The sequence below is a fragment of the Nelumbo lutea genome, chromosome 2, assembly GCF_056320005.1.
Source record: "Nelumbo lutea isolate HS-2025 chromosome 2, American lotus-T2T, whole genome shotgun sequence".
NCBI lineage: Eukaryota > Viridiplantae > Streptophyta > Magnoliopsida > Proteales > Nelumbonaceae > Nelumbo > Nelumbo lutea.
In genome coordinates this window covers 5,608,124-5,636,009 of record NC_142685.1, presented here as the reverse complement: position 1 = coordinate 5,636,009, position 27,886 = coordinate 5,608,124, and the positions used below count along the sequence as shown (strand labels likewise).

The 27,886-nt window shown below is 39.2% G+C and overlaps 1 protein-coding gene across 4 annotated transcripts; it reads right to left on the bottom strand.

Annotated features, from left to right (window-relative positions):
- Positions 1–91: 91 nt before the first annotated feature.
- Positions 92–27,886, bottom strand: LOC148868262 (uncharacterized). 4 transcript variants are annotated; one of them, XM_088969038.1, is made up of 19 exons: positions 27,480–27,886; positions 26,589–26,658; positions 26,057–26,480; positions 25,851–25,954; positions 25,572–25,757; positions 25,335–25,448; positions 17,957–18,015; positions 16,929–16,995; positions 16,552–16,603; positions 16,375–16,467; positions 16,171–16,254; positions 15,661–16,043; positions 9,128–9,189; positions 7,648–7,717; positions 6,291–6,371; positions 5,617–5,718; positions 2,228–2,352; positions 2,013–2,133; positions 92–649 (listed from the first exon to the last, which is right to left on the bottom strand). In XM_088969038.1, exons 1-19 carry the CDS (start codon positions 27,524–27,526, stop codon positions 536–538), a joined length of 2,358 nt encoding a protein of 785 aa, XP_088825164.1. In that variant the 5' UTR covers positions 27,527–27,886; the 3' UTR covers positions 92–535. The 4 variants fall into 4 exon arrangements, with proteins under 4 accessions (XP_088825164.1, XP_088825162.1, XP_088825163.1 ...); XM_088969036.1 differs by having other exon boundaries at positions 25,851–26,480; XM_088969037.1 differs by having other exon boundaries at positions 16,375–16,603.

Genomic DNA, 27,886 nt, shown 5'->3' with positions numbered 1-27,886 from the left:
GTTAATTATTAAAACATCAGCCAACCAAGCATTTAATTAAATGTGATGCACAAACGCGTAGACACACAATCCCACGTCAACAGTCAAAAACTTGGATGAAAGAGAAGTGAGGGCTTATTTTCAATTTAGGAACGACTGTTAGAAGTACACAAGTACAGAAGTATCACCACCATTTTGGAAGTCTTTCTAAAATAGGTCCAAGAAATTAAGTATAGAACACCGAAAAAGTCATCCATGGATAAATTTCATGTTTCTTCATTTCCTCACCTAGTATTATTAACTACTTAACAACAAATAATAATGGACGGCCATGTTCTTTATATTGATTTTGTCTAATGAATTACAAACAAGACTATATCTATGCAGATTTTCAACTTGACATTGATACAGAATAAATTATTACCTTCCATGCCCAAAACAGCAGCAGCACCCTTTATACAGGTAGGCTCACGGGAAAAATGATTTTTCTTGTACAATCACTGACATAAGCATCTCATCTGGGGGGGGGCATTCATACAGAATTCAGAATGCTCCATTAATTCTCTGCTATTTTTTCCTCTTCTTGATGGCCATTCATCTCTTTCTGCAATGGGCTGTGCACTTGATCGTTGGAGTTTTCACTGGGCTCATCAGCAGTATTTGGTTTCCCCTGTCAAATTCAAATGGCAAAGACAAATATCTAATGATCAAAGCATGTGCCAAAAATCTATGCACGAGATGTGGCATAGCTGATAGAATTTTATTATAATTTAAAAATTAATTACAGATTTACAGTAATTGTGCCAAGCACCCCATTTAAGGTACCACCAACTACTTTCACCACAACAAAGAACCCTTGGTGATTACAAGGAAGTGCTGTCATATGTAAGTTTCCAATATAATTGTTATCTATTTACCTTTTGTCTTGCTAATGCATCTGCCATACAAATGATATCTGTATGTAGTTCAATGCAAAAATAGCATTCAATTTCATGGCTAGTTCCCTAACTTCCTCTTCCAACATTTTAATTCCAGGTTGAGAAAGATGCTTGCCAAATACATCAAACTCCAATGTGATAAATATGATAAATGATTTGTCCAGAGAGAATGCCCAGTAAAAATGAGTGGTTAGATCCCAAAGTTTTTTCATCCTCATTATTCCCAGGGTGGTTAGATCCTCATTATTTATGGGTGGAAGATAGGTCTAGGCCTAAACAAAAATAAGACAAACCTGAAGGTTAGGTTGCCATGCAGTACATTTTTTTTTTGATGAATCCATGCATACATATTTTGCAATGGGTTTAAGCCACAACTCAAAAATCTAACCTAGTTGAGTCCCCAAGCAACACCAACACCACCCAGCAGTTACATGATTGCATGCAAGATAAGGGCAGCCCAGTACACCAGGCTCCCGCCAATGCATGGTCTGGGGAGGGACAGATGCACACCACCTTAGCACATACAGAGAGGCTGTTTCTAAGATTTGAACCCAACCCAAAATCATTGACTTATAGCAGTTACATGATTGCATTTAAGATAAGGGCAGCCCAGTACACCAGGCTCCCGCCAATGCGAGCACATACAGAGGCTGTTTCCAAAATTTGAACCCTGGTCACCTAGGTCACAATGGAGCAACCCAACCTTTGTGCCAAGGCCCACCATTGCAGCCTTACGGCCCTTATCCCTTACCATGAAAGAATGTTTGCCTCCACCCGAAAAGATTTAACCACTGCAATGATCTTTCTGTTCATACCAAAGAAGTTAGGTCTAAATTTGGGTGGTTAACGGGAAGGCTTTTGATTATTGTAAAGAGATTCCCTTTTTGGTTGATAAGTAATGCAAAGCATCATTGCAGGTTTTATGTGAACTTTATTGGAGCAAATATGTGTTTGCATAGTTTTGTTTTTTTTTGTGTGTGGAGGGGTGAACAATTCTTAGATGCAACTGCATCTGTGATAAATAGGCTAAAAAAGAACCAGTCAGCCCCACCAATTGACCAAGGGCTACCATGTCAGTCATCCAAAAAAGCTTACCTTGTTCCTGTCACGCCAACCAAGTCCAAATGGCCTTGAAAGCAAACTGATTTTTCTCGGGGGCAAGTCCTGTGTGGTTTCCTGACTAATACGTATTGATGAAGAATCTGAATGCACAGAACTGCAATACGAACAACCGTCAGAAGAGTCAACAATACTAAAGGGAAAAAAAAACTAACAAATGGTACTGATGGCCTCCTGATTAGTATATGTACCGTGGAGAAGGTTGTGCTTTAGCTTGGCCAGATTGATATTGCAAGGTCGCCTCCAGCATGGTTTCAGCCATAACAGCCCTCTTTTCCATTTGTGCAAGTGAAGCCATAGCTTCTTCATATTTTTCCTGCATACATCTGGTTCTGATAAGAAAGATAAAACATACATAAAATGGAAAGGAAAAATATAAGGACCTGATATCTTGATATACTGCATCTAGAGGGTAGGATAGGCACAGAATTAATTGAAGTTATAAGAAGCTAGCTCTCACAAACCATGGAGAGGTATGCTTTGCTTATATACATATATATGGGAAAATCTATGCTGCCAGAAAAACATGATACTAGAAAGGCTTGAAACAATCAAAAAGCACCATGAATTTTGATAAACACCAACTGATTGGTTACCCCTTTTATGATACCGATCACACATACAAGATAATTAAGCATAAGAACTGTTCTGTTTGATGCTTAATAAAAAAAATCCATGTATTTCTTTCTGTGACAGGGCTATGCAATGAATAGCTTAACTCACTTCAATAAAGACTTGTCCCAGTTAAATGGAGTTGGACACATGATACCATTTTGTGATTTCACACTATGAAGGGTGATGTACATTGTTAAATTACTAGCCTAGTTATTCCATGCCCTAAGCTCCTCTGTATCCTTCAACTTGCAGCAGATCACTTTTTATTGGTATAGTATGTTTTCTAATATGCATACCACCATGACCATCTTAGCTTATTTACCCTCATTTTATCACCAATCAAGGTTACTCCCAGATTCCCACAAATGGGCTCGTTTCTAGTCCTATACTTTTTTTATTGTTAATAGTGTAATTTTATTGGTTATTCTCAAAAATTTGCCTTTTGTTAGGCCAAGTCTTCACTACCTAATCCCTTTACATTTCGAATTTCCTACAATCATTCCCCATTAGTTACACACCCCAAAATACTGGTTTCATAGTTACTCCTTGTTTTATGACTGAGTCAGAAAGAGTGCTAGCTGTTCTTGGTACCCAACTTTGCTCCTATCCCTAACTCCCTTGCTAAACTGTTTATTTCTCTTAATATGTACCTGCAATGCCAAGACCCTTGACTGTATTTCCTTGATCCTTTTTAGGTTTATCATGTTGAACATAGGTTCTAGTCTCAGAGAAGCCACTGTTCAAAGAGAGAGAGAGAGAGAGAGGGGAAAAAAAAGGTTAGGAGCACATCCAGTTCACCCCTCCCAAGACCCAAATAGCTGGGACCAACATTGGGTAATGGCCATGGCCTCCATACACCTTCAGCCAAGAAGAAATGATGGATGGATAGATTTCAATGCCATAAGTGTAAAAAGGCTGAAAACCACTTGCGCATCGTGGGCGAATGCCCCCAATTTCATGTTTTAGTATTAATTTCCCATTTATGCTCTGATAGGAAATACAAAACCATCGTTTTACAGTGCTAGAATTTCTTGACGATGAAACTATGGGTGCACCAAAATCAATTTGCTCCTTCTATCATTCATTAGAAAGTTATATTTGCGTTTTCTTCTTGGGTTCAATCTAAAAAGAACATAGCGGTATCAATTTCAACAAGATCTGATTAGACACTTTTCCAATCCTTCACCCCCCCCGGCTAGGAATTTCTCTTGGATAAACAATGGACTTTGGGAAAATAAACCCTCTGGGTTAGGGCAATTTGTATTTGATGGGAAAAATAGCATAGCTTGAGCATACATAAAGCCTATTGGCAAAGGCATATTGCACAAAAGCGGATACAAATATGGAAAAAGAGAAAGAAACCATGTAAAAAGGAATCCAAATTTCTACCAATTTTTTGCACCGGTAGCAATTTCATAATTTTTGAATGATACCCATTCTGAATAATTTGAATCACTTGGAAGTTATTTTCTAGCCTGTTGGTGTCTTAGGAATAGGGTTAATAATCTTGAAGGGTCAAAGTAGTTTGGAGAAACTTGGGTTTTCAGAAAATTATCAAAAAAAAAAAAAAAAGAAAAACTTTTGAGTTTTCAGAACTTTTAAAATCGTTATTAGTAACAATTGTTAATTTATATAAAGATATTAAAAGGTAACTTTTCTCAAATGTGCAGCAGATCTGGACTGCCGAGATTTTGTAAATCTAGCGTGTTTTGAGAGAGTTATGATCATTTTAGTGATAGGGTAGCATATGCTGGGTTTTAAATATTTAGGATCAGTAATGGGTATTTAAGATTCTTTTAGGAATTTCAAAACCCCATGGATTACCTATGCGTTTGTCTCTTTTTTTTTGATGAATACCCATGTGCTTGTCTTAGTTTCAAAGCAATTAGAAATTTTTTTATGGACAGTCCTAGTTGAAATTGGAATCTGTGATGGAAGATCCAAGCCTAAAGAGAGTCTCTAAATAGTCATTGCAATTGAAATTTTAGTGCCGGTTTAATGAATAAAACCTAATTTAGTAAATTGCGGTTACGGGAACTTGCTCCAAGTCTGTCCCCTGCAGGTGCAGCATCTCCTTTCTTCTCTTTCTTTTTTTTTTTTTTTTGATAACTAACTCAAAGTCTTTTTAAAAGAGGAAAATACAATGATATGCAAGAGACCCTAAGAGTGGTAGGAGATCTATCACTTCCATATATATGTCATATCTAAATTATTTCCTGCCTGCCATGACCACCCTAGTAGGACTTCTCTTTCCCATTCAACATCAGTCCTGTCACCCAGATGAACCTTTTTTTTCTTTTGATCAATAATTTTTAAGATTTCATTAGAATATGCAAGAAGTAGAAGCTAAAATACAAGGAGTAAAGGAGGAGGTACAGAACAAAGATTGTGAGAGATAAAATATCTTATCCCTCCCCATCCCACCCCAAAAGCATTTACTTCTCTGCCCAGAACAAAGAATCTCTCCCCACCCCTTGTTTTAGCTAATGCATCACCTACAGATTTTGCATCTCTCTTAGCACGTCCAATTCTTAGTTCCATGACTATGGTTTTTTTATAATAGGATTTTATTAGAGAATGGAGGTCTCTGGTTAGCCACTTGATTCATCTCTTTTCATTGTTGAAGAGCCACATCTGTGACCAATTGATTACCAGCTTTGAGTCTCCCTCCACATAGTAGTTAACAATTAAAAAGGTCTACTGAAGACATTGGATGGAGCAATGGTTTTGAGAAAAGCACTTGGAAGCTATTATTGATAAAATAGAAACTTCTTTGGGAGATAAAAACACTGTTTTGAGATCGATCCCAGGGGACTGAATGCTATTATAAAATCCAAACCCTTGAAATAAGAGAGAATCTCTCCATGTCCTACTAAATTTAGATACTTCCCCAAGTGAATTATTTCAAGTGAGAAATGAATCTCCTTATCTAAAATGAGCTCATATATTAGAAACAAGAAAGAACCTGAAGCACGTTGGTAGCATATCTCTGAGCAGCTGCATCTCGTTCCGCTAATCTACGAGCATCCTCTGTTACCTTTTGCTCTTGCTCCACCCGCATTAGGACCTATAGTAATATTGGATCACATTGTAGATTATCATGATATAAGTACATTTTTCTGGCGAGTTTTAGTGCAGAACAAAGAAACATAACATATTTTTGCTATGCAAATGGGTTACAGAATTGGGGCAGCCCTCCCCCAACTGAAACCACCCAATCCCTGGTGGAGGCAGAATTTAATCCCATGTCTCTGATAGAACTAGCCAGGACAAGGAACAATAACATAAAAGAATATCAAAAAGTTGGCAGACAAGGAAACAAGTATTAAAAACTAGGAACTGCATTTTTTCTTGGAAGTATTTTAGGCAGACATCTCAGAGCAAATCCATCATCATAAGAGGTTTTCATCTTTCGAGAAGCCAGGAAACCATGAGGAAATTTCAAAAGAAACAACAGAAGGGAACAGTTAGCAAGCTTTGTCGTTCAATCTCAACAAACAAGAGGTGGGCATTAAAAAAGATAAAAATAAGAGGGACAAACAATGCCTCAGGATCTTGGGTTCACTTTGCTTGTGTTTCATGTAACTAAGAACCACCTTCACCAAATAGATGAAGGATAAAACTCAGAAGAAATGAAACCTGAAGCATGGCACGCTCTTGTTCCTGTTTATCTGATAAGGCCTGCCGTAGCTCTGCTACCTCTTGCTCCAGCTGCTCCACCTGTATGAGAAAAGAAAATTTCAAAGATTTTATAAGCAAGACAACTGACATTGGTTTGCAAAGTAGAGAAAACTGTCCCCTTCCACACATACAAACACGCAAATAAGCACGAACTAAAGAGTGAAATTTAAATTCTTAATAGAAGATATACAGAAGAAAAGTTGACAAGAAAACTATTAGAGAAGGCCATTACCAAGTGTTCGTCCCAGCTATTTGGAGTCTTGGGAGGGGTTGATTCGCTACGGTCCTAACCTTTGGCATTTCTATTCACGCAAAATGGTTGCACTCTTTGCAAGTGATATATTAATGTCTGATGAACTTGTATAATTATGATGATGATACTTAATTTCTACATTTAATTGTGATGATTTTATTATTAGAAATTGTAAATATGAAAATTTCTAATTTCTCATAAATATTCATATTTTATGGGATATTTACTGTATTTTTTTATCAAGAGGCTTACACCTCTTGTATTCTGGTTATGACTCGCGCCTTAGGAGTAGAATGGGTGCCTCAGATCACACATCCACATTATAAAACATTGGCTCAAAAAGTGTGCACAAATAGATAAACCTTCAACCAAATAATTCAACTACCTATCAAGAATCAGACATCCACATGAAAAAGATAGCTTAACCTCTCCTTGTGAATTTGGCATTCTTCTTCCACCCACAGACACCTCCTTCACTCCCCATTCTAAAATGTTTCTGAATGATTTTTTTAACAGATACGCCCCCCCCCCCATAAAATAAATTAAACAAAACACTCTACATAGTTTTTTATCAACAGCTCAAAGAATCAACTACATGAATCCGATTTTCCCATTACAACCTATCTATATCCAAAAGAAAAATTAGTGGTGTAATTTTCTGTTTTGTTATTGCATTTGTAACCTTTGTACCAACTACCAAGCAAATAAAGGTAATAAATCATAAACCCAACCATTGTTAGATGGGCTGTTCATTGATACATTTATAAACCTTGATTGGTTAAATTTAAAACCCAGAAAAATGTGAAGCCCAAACCAGAACATTGGGCCAAATTCAAAACAAATGTAAAGGAGCCCAAACTGATTAAGCTGACCGTCAATCAACATTCACTTTCAAATTTGGTTCTTTCTATTGTTGGTTTTGGTTGGCTACTTCACTTGGAAAAATTGAGAGAAACTGATTTGAACCAAACCATAAACAGTCCTACAAAAGCATATGTTTCTTTCATATTTAACATGACAACTGGCACAACTAGCAGATAATCTATTGTGATTCAGATGTACCCTTGCACTCAATTGCCGACGATTATCCTGCTTGACCATCTCCATGAGTGCGGTTTCCAGCTCTTCAGCTCTGACAAAAAAAAAAAACAGAAATAACATGGAAATTCAATGCTTGATGCTGGAATACCATTTGAGAGGAGAACATAGTAATACCAAGTTGAAACTGATATTTGTTTCTAATGGGTTGGCTCTCCCTTAATGGTATTTGCAATAGCCAGTTAACTCTTATATCTTAAATTTGGTGCAAGAAAACCTACAAATTACCAACAATGATTAAGACAAAGAATGAAGTGCAGTTCCAAGTTTCTGTTTCAAACTCATCACATTATGGCATGATAAGAAAACCAAGACAAAGAAGCACGGGTTAATATAAACAGGTGATAAAGCTTCTCTGGCAAGTTAAATATACATTGCTAGAAAACTCCACACTCAGCTTTCCATGGTTTTTGCAAATAATGAAAATAAAAATATGAGAGCTCAGTTGCTACCAGATGATTTCAGGTTTACTGGAGAAACTTCATAGTTCTCCCTTTGACAATGCACAGATTGAAGAAAGGTGTGACTGAAGGCCCATGATTATGCTTTTTGATAACTGGTAAAGAAATTTCCATTAGTTATCAAAAGGGGAGGAAGAATACTTGAAAATCAGAAAGACCAAACTGGAAATAACATGCAAGTATGACACCCCACAAACACAACCAGCAATTAATAAAAAATGGGGTGCTACCATTGGTCTCTAAACTGACCCTGCTACATCCCGGAGAACTCTTTAAGAGCCCTTAACCAGAGAATAATGGCATTCTAATTTTGCTAATGATTGATCCCACTAAAACACACTTCTGATTAAAGATTCTGCTATTTCTTTCTTTTCACATGGAACAGTAAGTTCCACAGTATGTTGCCATTCACATTAAAACTACCCACTGCTCAAGAAGACATTAGCCTCTCCACATTCTCAGCGCTGCAGATTGCCAGATAAAAGACTTCAAGAAGTGAGCCCATATCCCATAAGCTTCAAGAAAAAACCTTGTTTTGGCGGTTAACTGTATTGAAGATCTAACATGGATGGGAAAAGAATGAAGCTAGAAACATGAGAAACCAAATGAAGATTAAGTTTCCCCCCTGATTTTAAACTTGAAAGTTACTTTATTTTACTTCCCTTTTCTTTGAGTGTGCGGGGGAGGGATCGATTATAAAGGTTTTCTTGCAATTAGGTCTGATACCATTTGCTAGTTTGGGCCAGCAGAGTAGGTGCTAGGTTCTAGACTCTCTTCCAGTAATGCTACACAATTATCAGAGGATACTCAGTACTAAAGTACAGCTCATGGCAAGATTTTCAAGAGCTTTAGCATCAGATCAAGCTTAAATGTGTTTTTCAAGCCTATGAATGGTTCTTGTTTTCAGTGAAATAAACCATACTAGAAATATCAAGTGCCATCTAGAGAAGAATCATATATGGAAATGACATAAAAAAACCAACCGGAGGATAGCAGATCTTTTCTCCTCTAGCAACCTGCATAGTTCGACCTTCAACCATATGACCTGCACATGAGTTGTTTCTCTATGAAAAAGGAAAATATTGCAGAACCTCACCAACTAGTTAAGAGTGATATAGTAAAAAAAAAAATACAACCACTAGTCACCTACTCTATCAGAATCCATGCAAATTAAATGATGTGAAATATGGCTAACAATTATGCAAAACAGCATATTGATACAACAATCTTCCAATTTCTAAATGTATCCACTAAGCAGGTGAACTATTATTGCAAAACCATGTTGTGATCTCATACTCTGTTCAATAAAATTTCAAAAACATATTGAAATATACCATAGATTATGTAAGTATCCTCTAGAAAGCAAGTCACAACCATAACACCATATTTAGATATCTCCCGTTCTATTCATCTATAATGCAACTAATAAGGTATTTGTCACTACAAATTTACTGGAGAATCTCAAAGAACCTGCACTTTAGGGTTTACTAGTACCATGGTTTGCACTATCTCCAAAATTTGCCAAATTTTTCTTTTTTTGATCAGCAGAATAAATAAAAAATTTATTAAATGATAGGTGAAATTAATACACAGGTAAAAAAGCTGCAAGCCCTTTCTTCGTATGGGAGGCCTGTCTGCATCAGATAAACACCTGTGAGTTGCTGAAAAAGAAGAATCATGGCAGACTTTATACCTCCCCTCATGCCTGCATCCTCTGCCTTTGAGAAGGGGAGTCAACTGATCATCTTTTCATCCACTGCCAGGAAACCAGGTACATTTGGAATTACTTTTAAGAACTAGCTGGGTACAGCTGGGTTGCTCCAAATCACCTCCAGGACTTGCTCCATCAGTGGCAAGGAAAAGGATCGAGTAAGAGAGGTAAGGTGTATTGGCAAATAGTACTGCATGCTGTACTTTGGGGAGTTTGGGAAGAAAGGAATAGTCGTTTGTTTGAGAATAAGGTTAAATCAAAGAGTGATCTGATTTCTCACATCAACTACCTCTGTAATCTGTGGGCTTCCAGCTCAGATAAGTTCAAAGGAACCTCTGTAAACAGCCTTAATAGGAATGCTGGCAATTTCCTGTTCTCCTCCCCTCCCTCCCCACCCACCTACAGGGGTCCATTCCTCAGAAGGGAAGAAACTTGGACTCTAAGTTTTGACGGAAGTGCTTCAGGCAACCCTGGTGCTGCTGGTACTGGAGGAGTATTAAGGGATGAAAACGGGAACATTTGCTGGGTGTATAGTGGGCCAATAGGCATAGCTGATTCTACGAAGGCAGAAGTGATGCCTGCACTTACAGGGATCAGATTAATCAACAGACTAGGAATTCAGAACCTCTCCATAGAAGGCGATTCAGAAAACACCATAAAATGGTTATGAAAGCAGGAAGCCGGCCTGTTGAGACTCAGCCATTTTCTGACAGAGGCAAGGGATTTAGACTGCTTCTAATGCAAACCTGTTGTGGATTCCAAGTTAGTTTAATGCTCTTGCAGACGGGTTAGCAAAATTAGGTGCTCTTTTAGAAGATTTGTGCTGTGATAAGATTCCTCCTGTGTAATTTTTAGGGGTCATCCCTGTTTTGTTTTTGTTGTGTACACCTCCTTGTGTACCCCTCTCTTTTCTTAATGAACTCAGTTAGCTTTCCTCAAAAAAAAAAAAAAAAGCTGCAAACCCAAAAGTACTAACAAAGCTACATAGAAGCCCAAAACAATTGTTTCTTCAATACCCCTTGTTTGGCAATGAAATCAGTCATCCCATTTGCAGTCCTTACCCACTTAAATTCAGCATTCATCTCCTTAGCAACACCTTCTAATTCCCTTAAGGTATGTTGAAAAGTCCACAGAGTAAGTCTATTACAGTTTGTCCATGAGATAATCAGCTTTGAGTCTCCTTCCACCCCCACCTGTCTATATCCTAACTGTTTTGCTAACCGAAGCCCTTGCAATAATGCCATCAATTCTGCTTTCAAAGAGTTTCCCCATCCCAATTGGCCCCTGAGTATAAAGCCATTATCTTACTTCTAGAGTTCTTGAACACACCTCCTATACTTGCCATACCTGGATTTCCCAAAGAGCTGCTATCAAAGCTCAATTTTATCTTGTTCCCTTCTGGAGGTTTCCACTCTAACCTTATCCTATCTTTTTTTTTATCAGCTAACCTTATCCTATATTTTTCTCTAGAAGACTGAGCTACCTCAGTCCAAGCTCCTATTATCCCATTTACAGAGAAGATTTGAAAGCTTTCAATGTTTTTACACAATGTGCAAGTGCAAGCTTTACCTTTATGCTGTCTTTTATCCAAAATTTTTTTTGAAGAAAAATAAAGAAAAAATTTTATTACCAAAAATGAAAAAGAAAAAGAGTTTACATCTCATTGGTGACAAGAGATCACCCCCAAGAAACAGAAAAATAGAACACACTTACAAACAAAATACATCAGAATTAAGCATTGAAGGAGCTCCAAAAGTCAGCCCCAAATTCATCTTCTTTAGTCCTTGAAAATCTGGCAGGATTAACACCCAACCTATGACTGAAGAACTGATTCGAGCCACCACCTATTCCCAACTTTTTTCCTTGTTCTCGAAGATTCTTTTATTTCTCTCCTTCCAAACTTCCCAACACACTGCGAAAGGAATACAACTCCACAGAATCTTGACCTTAGAAACACTCTGAACTTTTGGCCAACATCCAAAGATTTCAGCCGGATCTGAATTTGACCACCGGTCTCTCTTAAACAACTTGAGAAAATAGAACCATATTGAGGAAACGAAGCTGCACCTGTAGAACAAATGCAGTATGTTTCCTTCTCCAGATAGACAAAGGATACATCTGCTTGGGAATTGAAAGCATCGGCTCTCAATGTTGTCCTGAGTCAGGATACACCCCTTGGTTAGCAGCCAAGCAAAGCCCTCCACTCATGGGTGCACAGGTTTCCCCCAAACTCCCTGAACTGAATCAGCTTCCACCACATTTCTGATCAGCATTGAGTACATTGACTTGACTGTAAATTTCCCATCCTTGCACTCCTTCCACCACCTACTATCGTCAATTGATGGGTCTCCACCGACTGCAATTTGGACAGCAGCTCCATGCATTCCTCCAACTCCCAGTCAAGTAAAGGTCTTCTGAAGTTTGGAGTCCATACCACAGTACCATTTGAGACTTCATAACAATCCAAAATAGGTACCCCCTTCCGACCCAATCTGCACAACCTTGGATAGATTTCACAGAACCTCCCTAAACCAGACCAGTCATCCTCCCAGAATCTAATGCTGGACCCATTCCCCGCTCTCCAAAAATAGGGAGGAACCATTAAAGAATTAAAACCCATTATCCCTTTCCACACACCTTCCGACCCAATCTGCACAACCTTGGATAGATTTCACAGAACCTCCCTAAACCAGACCAGTCATCCTCCCAGAATCTAATGCTGGACCCATTCCCCGCTCTCCAAAAATAGGGAGGAACCATTAAAGAATTAAAACCCATTATCCCTTTCCACACACATACCCCCATAAGAGTATCTTACTTCCTTTGAATCCCACCCAAAATTCACAATCCCATATTTCCCAGGCTACTACTCTCCTCCATAAAGCCTCCGTCTCTCTACTAAACCTCCACACCCACTTTCGTAACAAGGCCTTGTTAAAGTCCCCCATCCTTTGCACCCCAAGACCCCCTTCTTTTTTAGGCTTGCACACCACCCCCCACTTAACTAAATGCACTTTCTTTCTTTCAGCCTTCACACTCCACAAAAACTCCCTTTGGATTCTTTCTATCTCCTCCAACACGGTCATTGGAGCCTTTAATAAAGATAGGTAATAAGTCGGCAAGTTGGAAAGGACACTCTTTATCAATGTAATTTTCCCAGCAAAAGAAAGGAATTTTCCTTTCCAATCATGAAATTTTCACCGACTGCAATTTGATCTTTTATCCAAAATTTGCCAATGCTTAACCATGAAATTTCCCATTTTAGGAGGTCCTGAAATGGGTAAATTACTTAAACCTCCCTTCTGGTTACTGAGAACTGCTTTAACCTCCCCGTAACTATGATACTCCAAATTGTTCCCTCGACATCCTCAAATGTCACTACAACAAGACCCCATTGTTCCCTCGACATCCTCAAATGTCACTACAACAAGACCCCTTCCATCACTTTGACATTAAGGGGGTGTTAGAGAACATGTTTGGTTTTGTTTTTAAAAATGAAAACAACGGCCACTTCAGCAAAGTTACATCGCTTTTGCTTATTGATGTGGTGGCAACAATGTTGTTGAAAACCCCCTAAGATTAACTGAAAATAATGGCATCATGCTTTTAAACATTACAAAATTCTAATTTTACCCAGGGATAACAATAATGGAATGCCTATTACCCAAAATACCCTCCATAGGCTGTTTTACATTTTTTTGGAAACTGGGCATCTTACGTATTCAGGTAAAAGTCATTATTCAATTGGCCAAATGATCAACAAAGGCAATATTGTTAAGCTGATTGAACGGAAAGTTGATCACAGGGTAACCTTGGTGGTGGTGAGAGAAAAATGTACTTTCCTTCCTAAATGGAGATACAAGGGTATATTTGCAATTTTATGCTCTCTGTCTATGAGAACTAAGAGAAGGGGTCTTCTTTTGTCAATATTGAGGATGTTGGGGAGAAACTTGTAGAGGTCATTGGAAATTAATGTGGTTGTCAGAAACCAAAGGGAGGTTTAAGTAATTTACCCATCCTGAAATATATACCAACAGGACTTCAAAGATCCCTCTCTTACGATTTCCATTTGTTTTCTGAATTTCCTATAAAAAAAGGGAACATATTTAGTCTCTACCTTCTTTCCTTGACATCTATACTTCAAATGTTATATTCCAACTAAAATGAAAGATATACTACAAATTTGACTCGGGCTCCTGCCAAAAAAAAATAGCTCAGCTGTGGCATTCTACTTCAGTTTTGAATGGATAGTCTATGCTGAATACTATATCCTAAATTCCTAATATGTGTTTGCCTGTTTCACCAATAAAAAGCCATAGAGTTTCTGTTTTTCTTCCCCCTTTTCTCTTCAAAGAGAGTTGATAAGAGAGCCTACAAATAAGAACTGCCAACTAAGGCTGTGTTTGATAAGCTGATTAAAAAAAAAAGTTGTGTTTGATAATACTGAAACGGGGTCTGATATCTGAATAACTTGCTTTACAGAGGTCGGATCTCATTTGTATTAACGCCTGAACCATGCCTCTAAAATGTGATAATATGCCTAAACCATGCCCTCCTTTTTTTAATATGATAGAGGCTCTCAAAAGCAGATTTACCGTTTTCAGATAACGGATCTGTAAAAAAAGCTTTTCTCCTTTTCAGAAATCAGACTTCAAATTTACCAAGCACCACCTAAGAATAGCCACATTAGGAGACTTTGAGGTACCAACAAGGTGGGGAACCCTTTGAGGTTTCACTTAAGAAACCATGTCTATAACTCTGGTCTATTCAAAGGTCAAAACTTGCCAAGCATGATTGTCAAGGCATACAAGTGATTCCATGTGACATTTTGTTTTTTATCAGCAGTGATTCCATGTGACATTGAAATGCCTAGTTGCCTAGGTAATAGGTAACAAAATTTGAAAAACAAAAAAACTCTATGACAACGGAAGGAGATGATATACCAACCAGCATGTATATATAAGTTGAAACATAGCAACGCTCTTTAATAAATGGGTTTGACTATGATATCAGAAAAGCTTACAGCCAAACAACTAGTATCATAAAAGAGGTAACCAATCAGGTGGTATTAATCAAAATTCACGGGAGTGCTTTGATTGGTGAAGTCTTTTCTGGTACCATGACTTTCCAGTATCATAGATTTTCCCTTGGTACATAACTACGAACTTCATATAACAATGTGACAAGTCATCATATCTAAAACACAACTGCATTTAAATCTATAGTTCCAATAGTTCACAATAACAAATATTTATTAGGGAAATTGCATGTCATAAAAATTCTAGGAACTAAAGAAGGCTATAATACTACTAAAAAACTCTATCCTACTTATGGCTGTGGTAGAGAGAGAATTTACAGGAAAAAAGGGACTTTTATCCTTCTTTCTTCTACATATATCAGGATGTAGCAAGACACATACTAATAATATGTGTATAGTAACAACATTATGGAAAGAACCGGTCTTATAACTATTGCTGCCTAGGTGATTGTCCTATGGCCTAAGCAGGTGCCCAGTCACCTAGATGAGTGACTTTTTTAACATACTTCACAGTATTCAGTTCTAGCACCGACCAAGGATGCTTTGTGACAATTCAAAAAAGCAGAATTCTATTTCAAAGCTAGCTATCAATTTTACAACAATAAAGAAGTAAAGAGCAGATTAGAAAAGCTGAAGCTGATAAATAAAATCCAACAGGAACATATATAGTCCAGCTTAAAGAAATAAGTTTTGCAAACATTAGAAGATCATAAGTGCACTGCAACAGGAAGCCTGTTAGTATTCAAGAAGAGACAGCACAGGACTACCTCATCTTGAAGATCTGGAAGAGAATCAGCATTGGCATCCTCTGTTACATTGACAGATCCAGGCTCCAGCAGAGTTACTTCCCCGTTGGTCTGCAGATCACCCAACCCTTCTGCCAATCCAGGATCATGCTTGAAACTATAAAGCTTGGATGCTAGACCCTGTGAATCCCTCCAAGCACGAAGCCCTTTTGATCTTTCCTCAATGGCAGCTATTACTTCCGGTCGATGTTTTTCTCTCAATTCTTGTAATTTAGCTTCATTTACAATTTGATAGCCCATGCAAGCAGTCAAGACAAGCTGGCTACTGTCAAATGTTGAGCCAGCAAGGGACTGCAACAAGGTGACAGCATCTCCAGCATCCTTTGTTGTAACCAATGCAGGACCTAGAAACACCAATCAAAAATTTAATCTCATGCTTAGGGAATACACTAGAGAAAATAGCAATACTTTTTAAGTTGCTCCCTAAATATATCAAACCAATCACAAACCAAGGTTTGATTTACCCAGTACCATATAAGTCCATTAAAGCAAGTGCTGTCCGAAATAGCATAACGCGATTTCCTTCGAACAGAAGCACATCCCATACCCGAAGAACTGAAGCAAAAGCATTCCATTAGAAGGTAGATATACCTCACACACTGTGATTGTGGCTGAATATCAGCACAAACAGTCACTTTTAATGGATTTGAGTAACTATACAAAATAGAACCTGACCACTTTCCCAGGGAAGCATATTCACAAAAATTGAAAGGAACCAGGGTCCAGTAACCCATGCAACCTGCACTCCGAGGTAATCAAGATGATTGACTGCACCATAAGCATAATAAAATAAGAAACCACTCCACCAGTCACACATGATGGAAAATGAAAAGATTATAGTGAAATACAAACCCAGTTTTGGAAATCTCTCGCGTACTAATTCCTCAAAAACAAGTTGGTCCACCTAAACAAACAGCACAAGTACAATGATGAGATCATAAAAACACCATCCATCTATGTTAAATTTTATTAGTTTTTTCACGGATTGCTTAACTTTTAGAGGGCATAACCAAGAGGATATTTAAAGGTTTTTTTATAAATGATATTTAAAGGTTCTTTTTCCTTTTCTAGGTGAAGGAGCCACACAAAGAGGTAGCCCTCCCCCGAACCCCAAAGCCCATCCATCCCTGGTGAAGGCAGGGATCCAATCCCAGGTCTCTACTACCAGACAGAGACTTTACCAGCAAGATAGCTTGTGCATCATCTTCTTCAAATGTAAAAGCATGTACCTGAGATTCTATCATCTCTTCTGAATAATAGCCATCAAAGTAATCATCAATAATACCCACCAAGGTCCTGAAGAATCAAAAGTTAGAAATTAGAACTGGAAAGGAAAAGCTCCAAAAAGTCATTCACTGTCATCAATCAAAAGAAAGAGGTCCATCGAGCCATTATTAACACAAAACATGTTAGTTACACCCTACCAAAGGAAAATATCTTGTTCTGCAATCTTACAAATGTTGTTCAACAAAATAACTCAAAGAAACAGAATTAAATGCATCATCTCCTTGAGAAGCAGACTACTGTTTCCATAGCTTGTCAAAGAGGAGCCTTCTTCTTTTCCAAGTACCAGAATTTGGATTAGATCTGTTCCATCTAAGCTGGCTTTCTTTGTCTGGTCAGCAGTGCTGGATAAAGATTCTAACAAAGGAAAATTTAGTTAGAAGAGGTCTAGAGGTGAAAATATGGCCTGTATTATATGAGAGGGAAATGTGGAATATTCTAGTCATTTGCTGATCCATTGTAACTTTTCTTATTGGGTTTGGATGAGAATGATGAATTTGTTTGGGGTTAAGTTGTGCTTCTCAGCTGATGTGAAGGGATTTATAGGGGCATGGGCACTTGGAGGTTTATCCAGGGCTGGAAAGGTCACTTGGAGTATCCTACCTGCAGTAGTATTCTGGGCAATTTGGTGTGAAAGAAATAGAAGATTATTCAAAGGAAAACATTCTTCAAAAGAAGAAGTCCTAAACAAGATCATGGGGATGGTGCATTCTTGGTTGGCAATCCACCCTTTATTCAAAAATAGACATATTTATTCCTTTTTTTACTTAGATTTCGTGTTTGTAAGGAATTTATAGTTTTTTTTTAGGGTGGCTTTTTTTGGCAAGCTGTTTCCCTCTGTACAGCTCCTCATTGTACAGAGGCTTCGTTGTAATTTTGGCTCTTTGATCTTAATGAAATACTTTACCTTATACTTTCAAAAAAAAAAAATCCACTTAAGTTAGAAAACAAGGAGGGGAGCCTTCGACTCTACCAAAAAGCATTTTCCTCAGGCATCAGAAGTAATAATAGTCCAGCAAAGAAATTCATGGCCTGCATGTACATAGAATCCAACAAAAAGTGCAACTGATTAACAAACATTGCACAATCAATTACTGCAAAACTGTAAAAGACAATAATAGAAACAGGAATATTATTGATTGCGCAACAATCAAGAAACTAATGGCCTAAAGAAACAAATAGATGAAGGTAAGATGCCTGTAGAAGAAGACCCAGAAGCCAGAATCCATAAAATTATAATATTTCGCAGCAAAACCCTTTTAGTCACCTAGGTTTCTTTTTCTTGATCACTAAATAAAGAAGTAGTCCTTCCTTGCATAAATAAAAAAGTTACATCAAAGGCATAACTATGCATACTACATACATATTAAGAAAGAAGATTCCCTTTTAATCACCTAGCTTATAACGAAAAACAATTTGAAGGAAACATGTAGAATCTCTCTTCAATAATATATGCTTGGCATTTTTTTATGAATAATAATATATGCTTAGCATTGGCATAACATTTTAGCAGTTATGAGCTCAGTTTACTGTGATTGAGAATAAATTCCCCTCTCTAGCAGTGCTTGCCCATGTTTTATCAGCACCATTGACTATCCATTTTGTTGGAGTCAGAAGGTATTATGTTTTTCCCTTGTCCTTCAGTTTTTCTCCCTTGTTTTACATGCTTGATAGACCTGCCTTTTTAAGGGAGAGGAGGGATATCAGTTCAAAAGATTGCATTAATAGTAAGGTAATGGACTAATGGACACAGATACATAAATGAATGCCATAAAAACATGTGCCATTAGCCATGTGAGAACCCACTATACATTCTTTCCCCACTAACCCCAAACCTTGTTAACCACATCAGTGGTGGCACTAGATCCCTGGGGATTCATTTCGATACAGCTGTGCAAGAACCCACTACTACTGACAACAGTGAAGAAGAGTAACAACTAACAATGTCTCTTTCTTGTTTAGAATTTTTGGGCTTGTTGTTGATTCCCAAGGGCAGAGTATGTCATTCAACAAAAATTATGAGGATTATTTTTGAAAACGAAAAGTTATAAAAAAGAAGTCTTTATAAGAAATAGAAAAGGAGCTCTGAACTTCTAATTCTTAAAAGCAGTTTACTCCTTTTTCAGTCCAAATAGGAGGTTAGTAGTGTGCTGACCAAATAGCTCTAATTGGTCTTTTCTCCTTTTTTTTTTGAGAAAAGGTAATGCAATTACAGATGCCAAAGGCTCCTAGAATTCAGACTAGCCCCCAACTAAGCAGCCTGAATTCCCTTCGAAGCCAAGACCCAAGAAATCAGCTTTCCAAAAGAAATAGCTATCAGGTCTTCCGGATCCTTATAGATATTCTGAAATAATCTTTTGTTCCTTTCTGCCCATATGGTACTGATAACTGCCGCCGGAATGGACATCCACACTACTGAAGCAAGCTTTGACAATCCCTGTAATCCCCAGCTCCACATCAACTCCTTCACCGAAGCTGGCATTGACCAGGCAGGACCCACTGAACCAAGAAAGTGATTCCAAATACTAGCAGAAATTGAGCAGTGCAAAAACAGATGACTGCTATCTTCCACTCCTTGACCACATAGCACACACCTCTGGTCCTGAATATGAACCCCTCTCTTACATAGGTGGCTTTAGTTAAACACCTGTCTAGAACTGCAGCCCACACTAAAGCATTGATTTTTGAGGGAGAGGTTGGATTCCAGATTCTGGAGGCAGGCATTTCTTCTGAAGTACTCATTGTCATGTGAATGGCAAATGACTTGACTGAGAAGAGGCCATCTGTATTCCAAGTCCAGGACCAGCTGTCTTCTTTGAGCAGATTTAGGGGTTGAAGGGAGAGCAGATCGAGTAGGTCGGCCAGGACAGGAATTTCCCAATCCTGAAAATTCATTCTGAAAGAAGGGCACCAGGCTACTGAGTTCCCCACCACCTCATAACAATCAGCAATCACTGCATCTTGATGGTCTGCTAACTGGAATAGATGTGGGAATAACTCTGAAAGAGGAATATTTCCACACCAGGGATCTTTCAAGAAGGACAGCCTGTCACCCTTCCCAAGGTTGGGGCTCTACTGAAAATGGGAAGAGTGTCCATTACTTTCCTCCATACCGAACAGCCTAAGGATGGGGGAGAAGAAGTGGTGATCCAATCTCCTCTATCTGTATTGTATTTTGATGCCATTAACTTCCTCCACCAGTGGTTTCTTTCCAACCCAAACCTCCAGATCCATTTCCCAAGAAGAGCCTTATTAAGTCCTCGTTAGCCTGATACCCAAACCTCCTTTACTTTTCGGAGAGCACACCTTCTCCCAACTCACCAAGTGGATTTTCTTCCTATCCTTCCTCCCAACCTTTCCATAAAATGTCCCTTTGCAGCCTCTCAATTCTTTGGGCCACTTTGCTTGGAATTGGGAATAAGGAGAGATAAAATGCCAGCAAGTTGGATAAGGAGCTTTTTAACAGGGTAATTCTGCCCCCCAAGGACAAGTACTCGGCCTTCCAAGTTGCCAATTTCTTTTCTAGCCACTCTAAGACTGGTTCCCAGATCAATGCAGAAGTACATTTTGCTCCTAGTGGAGTCCCAGATACTTTGCTGGAAGGAACCCCACCTGACAAGCTAATCTCTCTGCCAAATCCTCTGCATTTTCCACTTTTCCCACTGGGATCAAACAGCTTTTATTCCAATTAACTTTTAGTCCTGTCACCACTTCGAACCAGCTTAAAACTCCCATTAATAGGTCTAAGTGTTCTTCATTGGCTTCCATAAAACATAAGGTGTCATCTGCAAATTGCAGTACCTGAACCTTCTCCCCTCCTGGCACCACCTCAAAGCCCAGGGACAAATGCAAACTGATTTTGAGAGATCACACTCGGCAGCACCTTTTTCAACCTCTCTGCCAAAACCTTGGCCAAAATCTTATAGAAGCTATTCAGGAGGCTAATCGGTCTGAAATCTTTCAAGTTTGTAGCTCCTTCAATTTTCGGGATCAAAGAGATGAATGTGGCATTTAGGCTTCTTTCCAATGAGGCATTCCTATGGAATTCCTGGAAAACCTGCATCGCATCTATTTTCACCACTTCCCAACAGCTTTTGTGTAAGCCCGTCCGGACCTAGGGACTTCTCTGGATCTAGATTCTTTATCACCTGCCAAACTTCCTCTTCCTTAAAAGGAGCTTCCAAGAATCTTTGCTGGTCCTTAGAAATTCTTTTGAAATTAACTCCCTCTGGCAGAGATCTTTTCTTCCAATCTTCCTTAAAGAGCTTCGTGGAGAAATTTATAACCATTCTTTTCTTGTCTCTCCAAGATTCCCCAACCTCCCCTTCCAGTTCCAGCTTTTCTATTCTAATTATTCTGTTTCTAGCCCTTACCATTTTGTGAAAAAAGCTAGAATTTCTATCTCCAGCCTTGAGCCATTTCACCTTTGCTCTGTCTCCATTTCAGTTCATCCTTATATGCTAATTTATCTAGGAGCAGTTTTGATGATAGTCTTCTTTTCTTATCTTCCTCTGAGATGGGGCCTCTTTCCTCTGTTGAATCTATCTCTTTGATTTCCTAAAGACACCTCCTCTTTTCTTTTTTAGATTTATTCCAATTTTCTGCCTTCCATGATTTCAAAGACTCCTTAATTGCACCCAATTTTTTTTGCTAAAATGTAAGAGCTTGTTCCAACCACCTGAGTTTCAGAACAAGTGTTTTTTTTAAATGATACAAAGTCTTCTTCTTCAAACCAAGCATGTTCCAATTTAAAGCTATGATTCCTTCAGACTTGCCCGCCACAAACAAGTTGAAAAGGGGAATGGTCTGAAATTGGCCTTGGCAAAGCCTGCTGCTTCAGGTTTTGGAATAGGTCTTCCCACGTTGGGGACACCAACGTGGTTGTTTGTCCATGTAAATTGGGCCCCAATTAGCAGAAGATCTATCAGTTCAAATTGATTCACAAAATTTGCAAATCGCCTTCTGTCTCTAGCTCCATTTCTACCCCCATTTCTGTCTTCCAAAAATCTAGTTACATTGAAGTCTCCCCCTATTACCCAAGGAATTGTGGAAGACCCTCTTGCTTCGGATAAATCCCCCCAAAGTCTTTCTTTTTCTTCATTTAAAGTTGGGCCATAAACATTGGTAAATAAACCCCTCACTCCCCCTCCCACTCTAATTCAACTGAAATGGAGAAATCCCCAACATGGGAGTCAATCATCTTGCATTTCGATCTATCCCACATGGTAATTAAGCCTCCTGCACTTGCTCTAGATGGCCTGAAGAACCATTTAACTTCCCCTTCTCCCCAAAAACTCCTGATTGTTTCAGCATATGCACCACTTCCAATTTGGATTCTTGCAAGAAAACCACCACCGACCTTCATCTCTTCAATAAGTCGCACACCACCATCCTTTCTCCCTGACCCTAAACCCCTCACATTCCAAGACAAGATTTTTAACTCCATAAAGAAAACACAATAAGAACACCCCCCCACCTTTTTGTCCCAGCCTTTCGCTCTTCTCTACCCCTTCTTTCCCCCTCCCCTTTCCCCGCCTTCTCATTCAAACCCCAAGAAAGTCTTAGCATTTCCCTATTTTTCTTGAAAGAACTTCCCCCTTTTCTGGCGTTCAATTTTTTTTTCTACCAACAACCTCCCAACAGCTTTGAAGTCACCCAGACCAAAGTAGAGTCAACCTTATTCCTTCCCTCACTTTTCTCACCCCTCTCCCCCTCCGCAACCACCTCCTTTCCCCTTCTCTGTTCACCCTCTCGAATCAAAATGGAATTGTGTACCTAATAATTTGGGATTTCAGCCGGCAGATGTAACTGTGGGGTAGCTTCCTCTCTAGCTTCAATTATGGCCAACGGGGTAACTTCTTCTGGAGTTGAGTCCTCTTGACCTGTCTCTGTCATCACAGCAGCTGACTGAACTTTCTCCTCCATCAAGACTGAGGTAGTGGAGACCCTAGAAGGCATCTTTTGCTTACAAAGGGGCCTTTGCCGGTTTCTTGCACCTCTCAGCTCCACCCCGGCCTGCAATTAGCACCACTTCTCCCTTTCTACAGGGAAGATCTTGTCTGTTGAGGCTAACCAGTTCGGACCCGATGGCCAAGCACACTCACCCTTCCAAGTTCTCAGAAGGACTTGAGAAGAAACTAGATGGGTCCAAGTTTCTTTCGGGTTGCTTGGGCCGTTTGGGGTAGAGTAGTCCTCCCCACTACTTACCCCTGGTTCTCTTACTCCTGAACCCCCAAGGGTCTCTCTACCTGTTGGGCTTGCCAAATTCAGTGGTCCCCCCCTTTGTTGCTCTAGCCTAGCTAGCATCCAATCCAATTCTTTTAAACATTCCAGAATAGTTTCTTTTAAGGCTTCTTTCGAAAGGCCCGCTCCTCCTTGGTCCTTGTTTAAAATTTGAACCTCCTTTTCCTGTTGACCACTAATACTCAGCTCCATCACATGGTGGGAGAGGGATTGTTGACTTCTCGAGCCAACCCCCTTAGTTGACCCCATCTCAGGTACGGATCTTGAAAGAACCCTCTCCCTTCCCTCTTTCTTCCTCTCCTCCGATAACCGCCCCTGGCCTCTGCTATCCTCCACCTCCTCATCCAGAACTACAATTCTACTTACCTCTGGCTCCAGATCTTCTCTAGCTCCTCTGGGAGGATTCAGCCCCCCTAGAAACATTTCCCCCTCTGTCCTCTCCTTTTTCTCAACCAGGGAGCAACTATAGACAATGATTTCAGCCTCTACACACCCAAAAATTATATATTTATACAAACAAACTTTCCAGCCAATCAGTGGAAGAAGAAGAAGAAGGAACACTCCTAACAGGTTTCATCCCCAATGGCCAAGACATTGTAAAGGCAGCCACCCTCTTTGTGAGCCCCATTACACCCTAACAATGAAGGACTTCTTTGAAGTGTCCTAGGGAAGCAGCAGATGACATTCAAAATTTGGAGGAAAAAGAACCAAATCCTGTAACCCACCCAGGCAATGATAGAATAAAATGGCCTACTGTCTCAAAATGACAAGGGCACGGTATAAACTATGATGAGGGGATAGTCATTCTAAGTGATATCAACTTGAGCTTGTTTAGACAATTTCTCAAGATCACCCAACCAAACCACAAAGGCAATCTTGGATAGAACAGTTGAATTCCAGAGTGTCAAACTTGGAAAGGTAACTTAACTGAAGATGTTCTTGTGTACAAACATTTCACCAAGAAGTTACCCAACCCCTCACACTTGCATACTCTTTGATCTCTTCTAACTACCTTCATCCAAACCCATTTAGCTTGGCTACAGCTCAGTCACTTCACCCGCTTCCCAATCAAACAAGTTCACCCAGAACTTGGGGATCCATGTATGAGTTTACATCCCACACCAACTTCCTAGCCACCAGGTCTTTTTTGTTTTCAGCCAACTCAAAAAGGTGAGGACTGGAGACAGACCTAACATTTGGAATTTTAAACACAAGGTGGCCAGGTGGGCCCTCTCAAACTCAAACCTACATTCCCATGCTTGTCAGCCCAAGGTTTGACACAACATATTTGTAACCTTGTAGGTTAAAGTTTCAAATAAGTCAAACTATTTAAACTCTAAAGGCATAGCTAAAACCTACAATATAGTAAAATTACCTACTAAAGCATCAAATTCAAAGTTAATTCATCAACAAAAATCAACAATCTAAGCAAACTTCACGAAATAAGAACCCTTTGTGAGCCTAGGTGCACCTTCTAAAATATCGGGGAAAGGTTACTTGTAAACCACCCTCTCAATAGATCACAAGTAAGCTTCAAGAAATCTCACTACAGAAAATATAGCCATAAGGTAGAGTTGGCTTCTTATTTTGTCTGTAGTGTAAAGCATCTCTTTTTATTGGTATTTATCAAAATTTAAATAATAATAAGAAAATAATATATATAATAAAGCAAAATATTGATTAGAATTTGGTGTATATATCTATACTATATAAAGCAAATACTTGCCTTGGTTTAGGTGCAGGTCATAAAAGTTAAACCCAAATACCATATAATATATATGATTAATACTTACTTGCACACGTGCATAGCATGTGCTCTTACGCTAGTGTGTGTGTGTGTGTGTGTGATGATCAAAATTTTAATGATAATAAATAATATATATTTATATATAATGCAGTATTAAACAACCCTTTTTGTAAACTATACCAAACCTAGCCTCTTTCTTAGTAAATACAACAATCAACGACAGATAGCCCCTCAGAAGACCATTCACCCCTTGTTTGGCCATTTTATTAGCCAAACAGTTCACTATCAAAAATCCTAGTATTTCCCCCATGTGTAGTTGACGGTTGTCACCAACATAAACACATTTTTTATGCCCAAATACCTGGCAGTATCCAACAGAAGGGTTGTGCCGAGCATATGCCGTAAGTAAGCGTCTCAAAGCATTTCTACCATCTTCATCCAGAGCAGGATGACCTGGGAATGTTCTAGGCAAATCCTGCAAAAAAGTATACAAATCAGGTTGTTGGAAATTTTGATGGCATTACCATGCTGACCAAAGGCAGCACCCATGAATTGATAATATTTAATTTTGAAGTTCAAATCCGAGGTATCTAACAACCTTCTCAATCTGCCCTTTCCATTTCTCCGGAGAACAATTGTGATTGTTATTTGACCCCTTATTGGTGTCATCAGAATGTGAACTACCAAAATTCTTGCCAGTAGCAGCATTAACTTCTGGATCCAGCAGATTCTGGTAATATTTCTCCACACGGCGCACCCTCACACCCACAAATGCTTGCCAAAGCTATTTTTTAAGAGAACAAAATGAGCATTACTTACTTGCATGGTAAATTAGAAGGAGAAGCAATGGACTCAAGGGTCAGGGTGACAATTGTACCTCTCCCCTGAGAGCCATCGGAACGCCACCACGGACAAGGCACTCCAGCTCTTCTTTCCAAGGGAAGAAATTATCTGTAGAGGCTTCCTCGCTAGCAGAATTCACTGGCCCATAGGAGTAAGCACTGTCAGTTGAAGAGTTGTCTTGAACTGAATCTGATTTTTCCAAATCATAGAACTCATCATCAGAGTCTTCTTCGGAAGCACCTTTTGAGAGTCTTGCCTCTTCAATTGGAGGTAGATGGTTTCCACTTCCACTTTCTTGGTCAGTCTTCAATAAATTCTTCCTCTTCGCAACACGGAAACTCATCATATGTTCAATGGCACCAAGGGATGCTCTAATCTCAGCCCATATTTGGATCTTATGGTGTTTTATTTTCTTCGTTGCAGACAATTCCTTGGCTGGAACATTTTCAGTTGAATCCCCAGAAACAAAGACTCCACGGCTTTCAGCTGAACCTTCCTCCTGTGTACTCGCCTCTGAAACAGTCTCTGCTTCAAGCACAGTACCTTCAGCATGGGATATTGTGCTCTCTCCCTCCTCAGACACGCCATTTACAGGAAGTTGAGCAGAATCTGCTTGCCTCTCCAAGAAGTTCTTCCATCTTTCCGACCTCTCTTCTTCCTCCTCCTGGAAGCATAAACAAAGAAAACGCAGAAAACAAGGGAAGCAGTTTTTATATATATGTTTTTTCAGTTCACTCGTTTGACTATAGAGAGGAAAAAGGAAAGAAAATACCTGGTAGATATTAGCGTACTCTTTGTATCTCTGCAAGTGCTGGGGCCTAACAGCAAATCCATAAGCGTCCCTGTGTACACCAATGCCAGTTCAGTTCTCAAATACTGATAATTCCCTTGTTTTCTATGACAACTACCGGAAGCATTGCATTTTGCAGACAAGTTGGGAAAGAATTATGACCTTTTGGTGATATCAAATACTAACAAAGTCGTCGTACTTCACAGGAAATAGAACATAATATTCCTATAAAATCACAAAGCAGCACTCCGCTCAATTTACCTGGACTCCGCGTCCAAAGTGCGCTTACTCAGAAAGGATAACAGCATATTCGACACAGAATTAGAATCCTACTGCCCATAGCGCTCGGCATTGGCTCCGGGCAAACTGGGAGTAACTAATACTCAAACCCTCCTTCACACTTCATATTGAAATTGAGACCAAATAGGCACATTACAGTAACCCTAAACCCTAAATCCTTGAGCAATCAAATAGAATTCAAAAAGCAATACAAAAAAAAAATGTAAATGAAATCGTCCTTTACTGACTGTCATCGCCACATTTCTCTCCTTTCTGGAAAGAAATCCTCAAGAGAACAATAAACAGATCAGCATAACACACTGGTTTCATCATAAAACTCTAAGGTCGAAACTTCACCAACAACAAAGCGATCGACGTAATCGAGAGCTAAACAAGAATCACAGAGCACATTACGCGCATTAACAACAAATCGACATGATCTATCCCTCCATCAAGCGGGACTCAGAAGATCGAAAAGAAAGAAACGAAGAAAACCCTAGAATTTGATACATTTTTCCTCAAAAGAGAATTGCGACGATATCGGGATTCAAGGACGCGTGGAGAGGTAGGAAGATGGAAGTGATTTTCGGCTACCTCTTGTGCTCGAAAGTGATGAGAGGATTCAAGCTCTTCCCCTTCATCTTCGGTGGATCGATCGATTGATTTGCTTGGCTCTGCGAGTTTTCAGTTCGTCGGTAGATAAGAAAGATCTTTTAAGTTCCTTGATTTCTGCAACTGAATTCCCCCGACTGGTTCGCTCGCTCCCCCGCGCTTCTTCTCTTATAATGTTTTTTTCTTTTTTAATTTTAATTCATTTCTCTCCCTTCTCTTCTACTCGTTACTGGCTTCATTAGGATAGGGGCCACGTCTCACATGTAAAGTGGAGCTTACCACTGACATACATCACTACTACTCTACTATATGTGCTGATTTCTTCACACGAGGTTCAAAGCATGGAGTCTTGGTTTTGGGGAGAGATCGGAGAGATATGAATCTTCAAC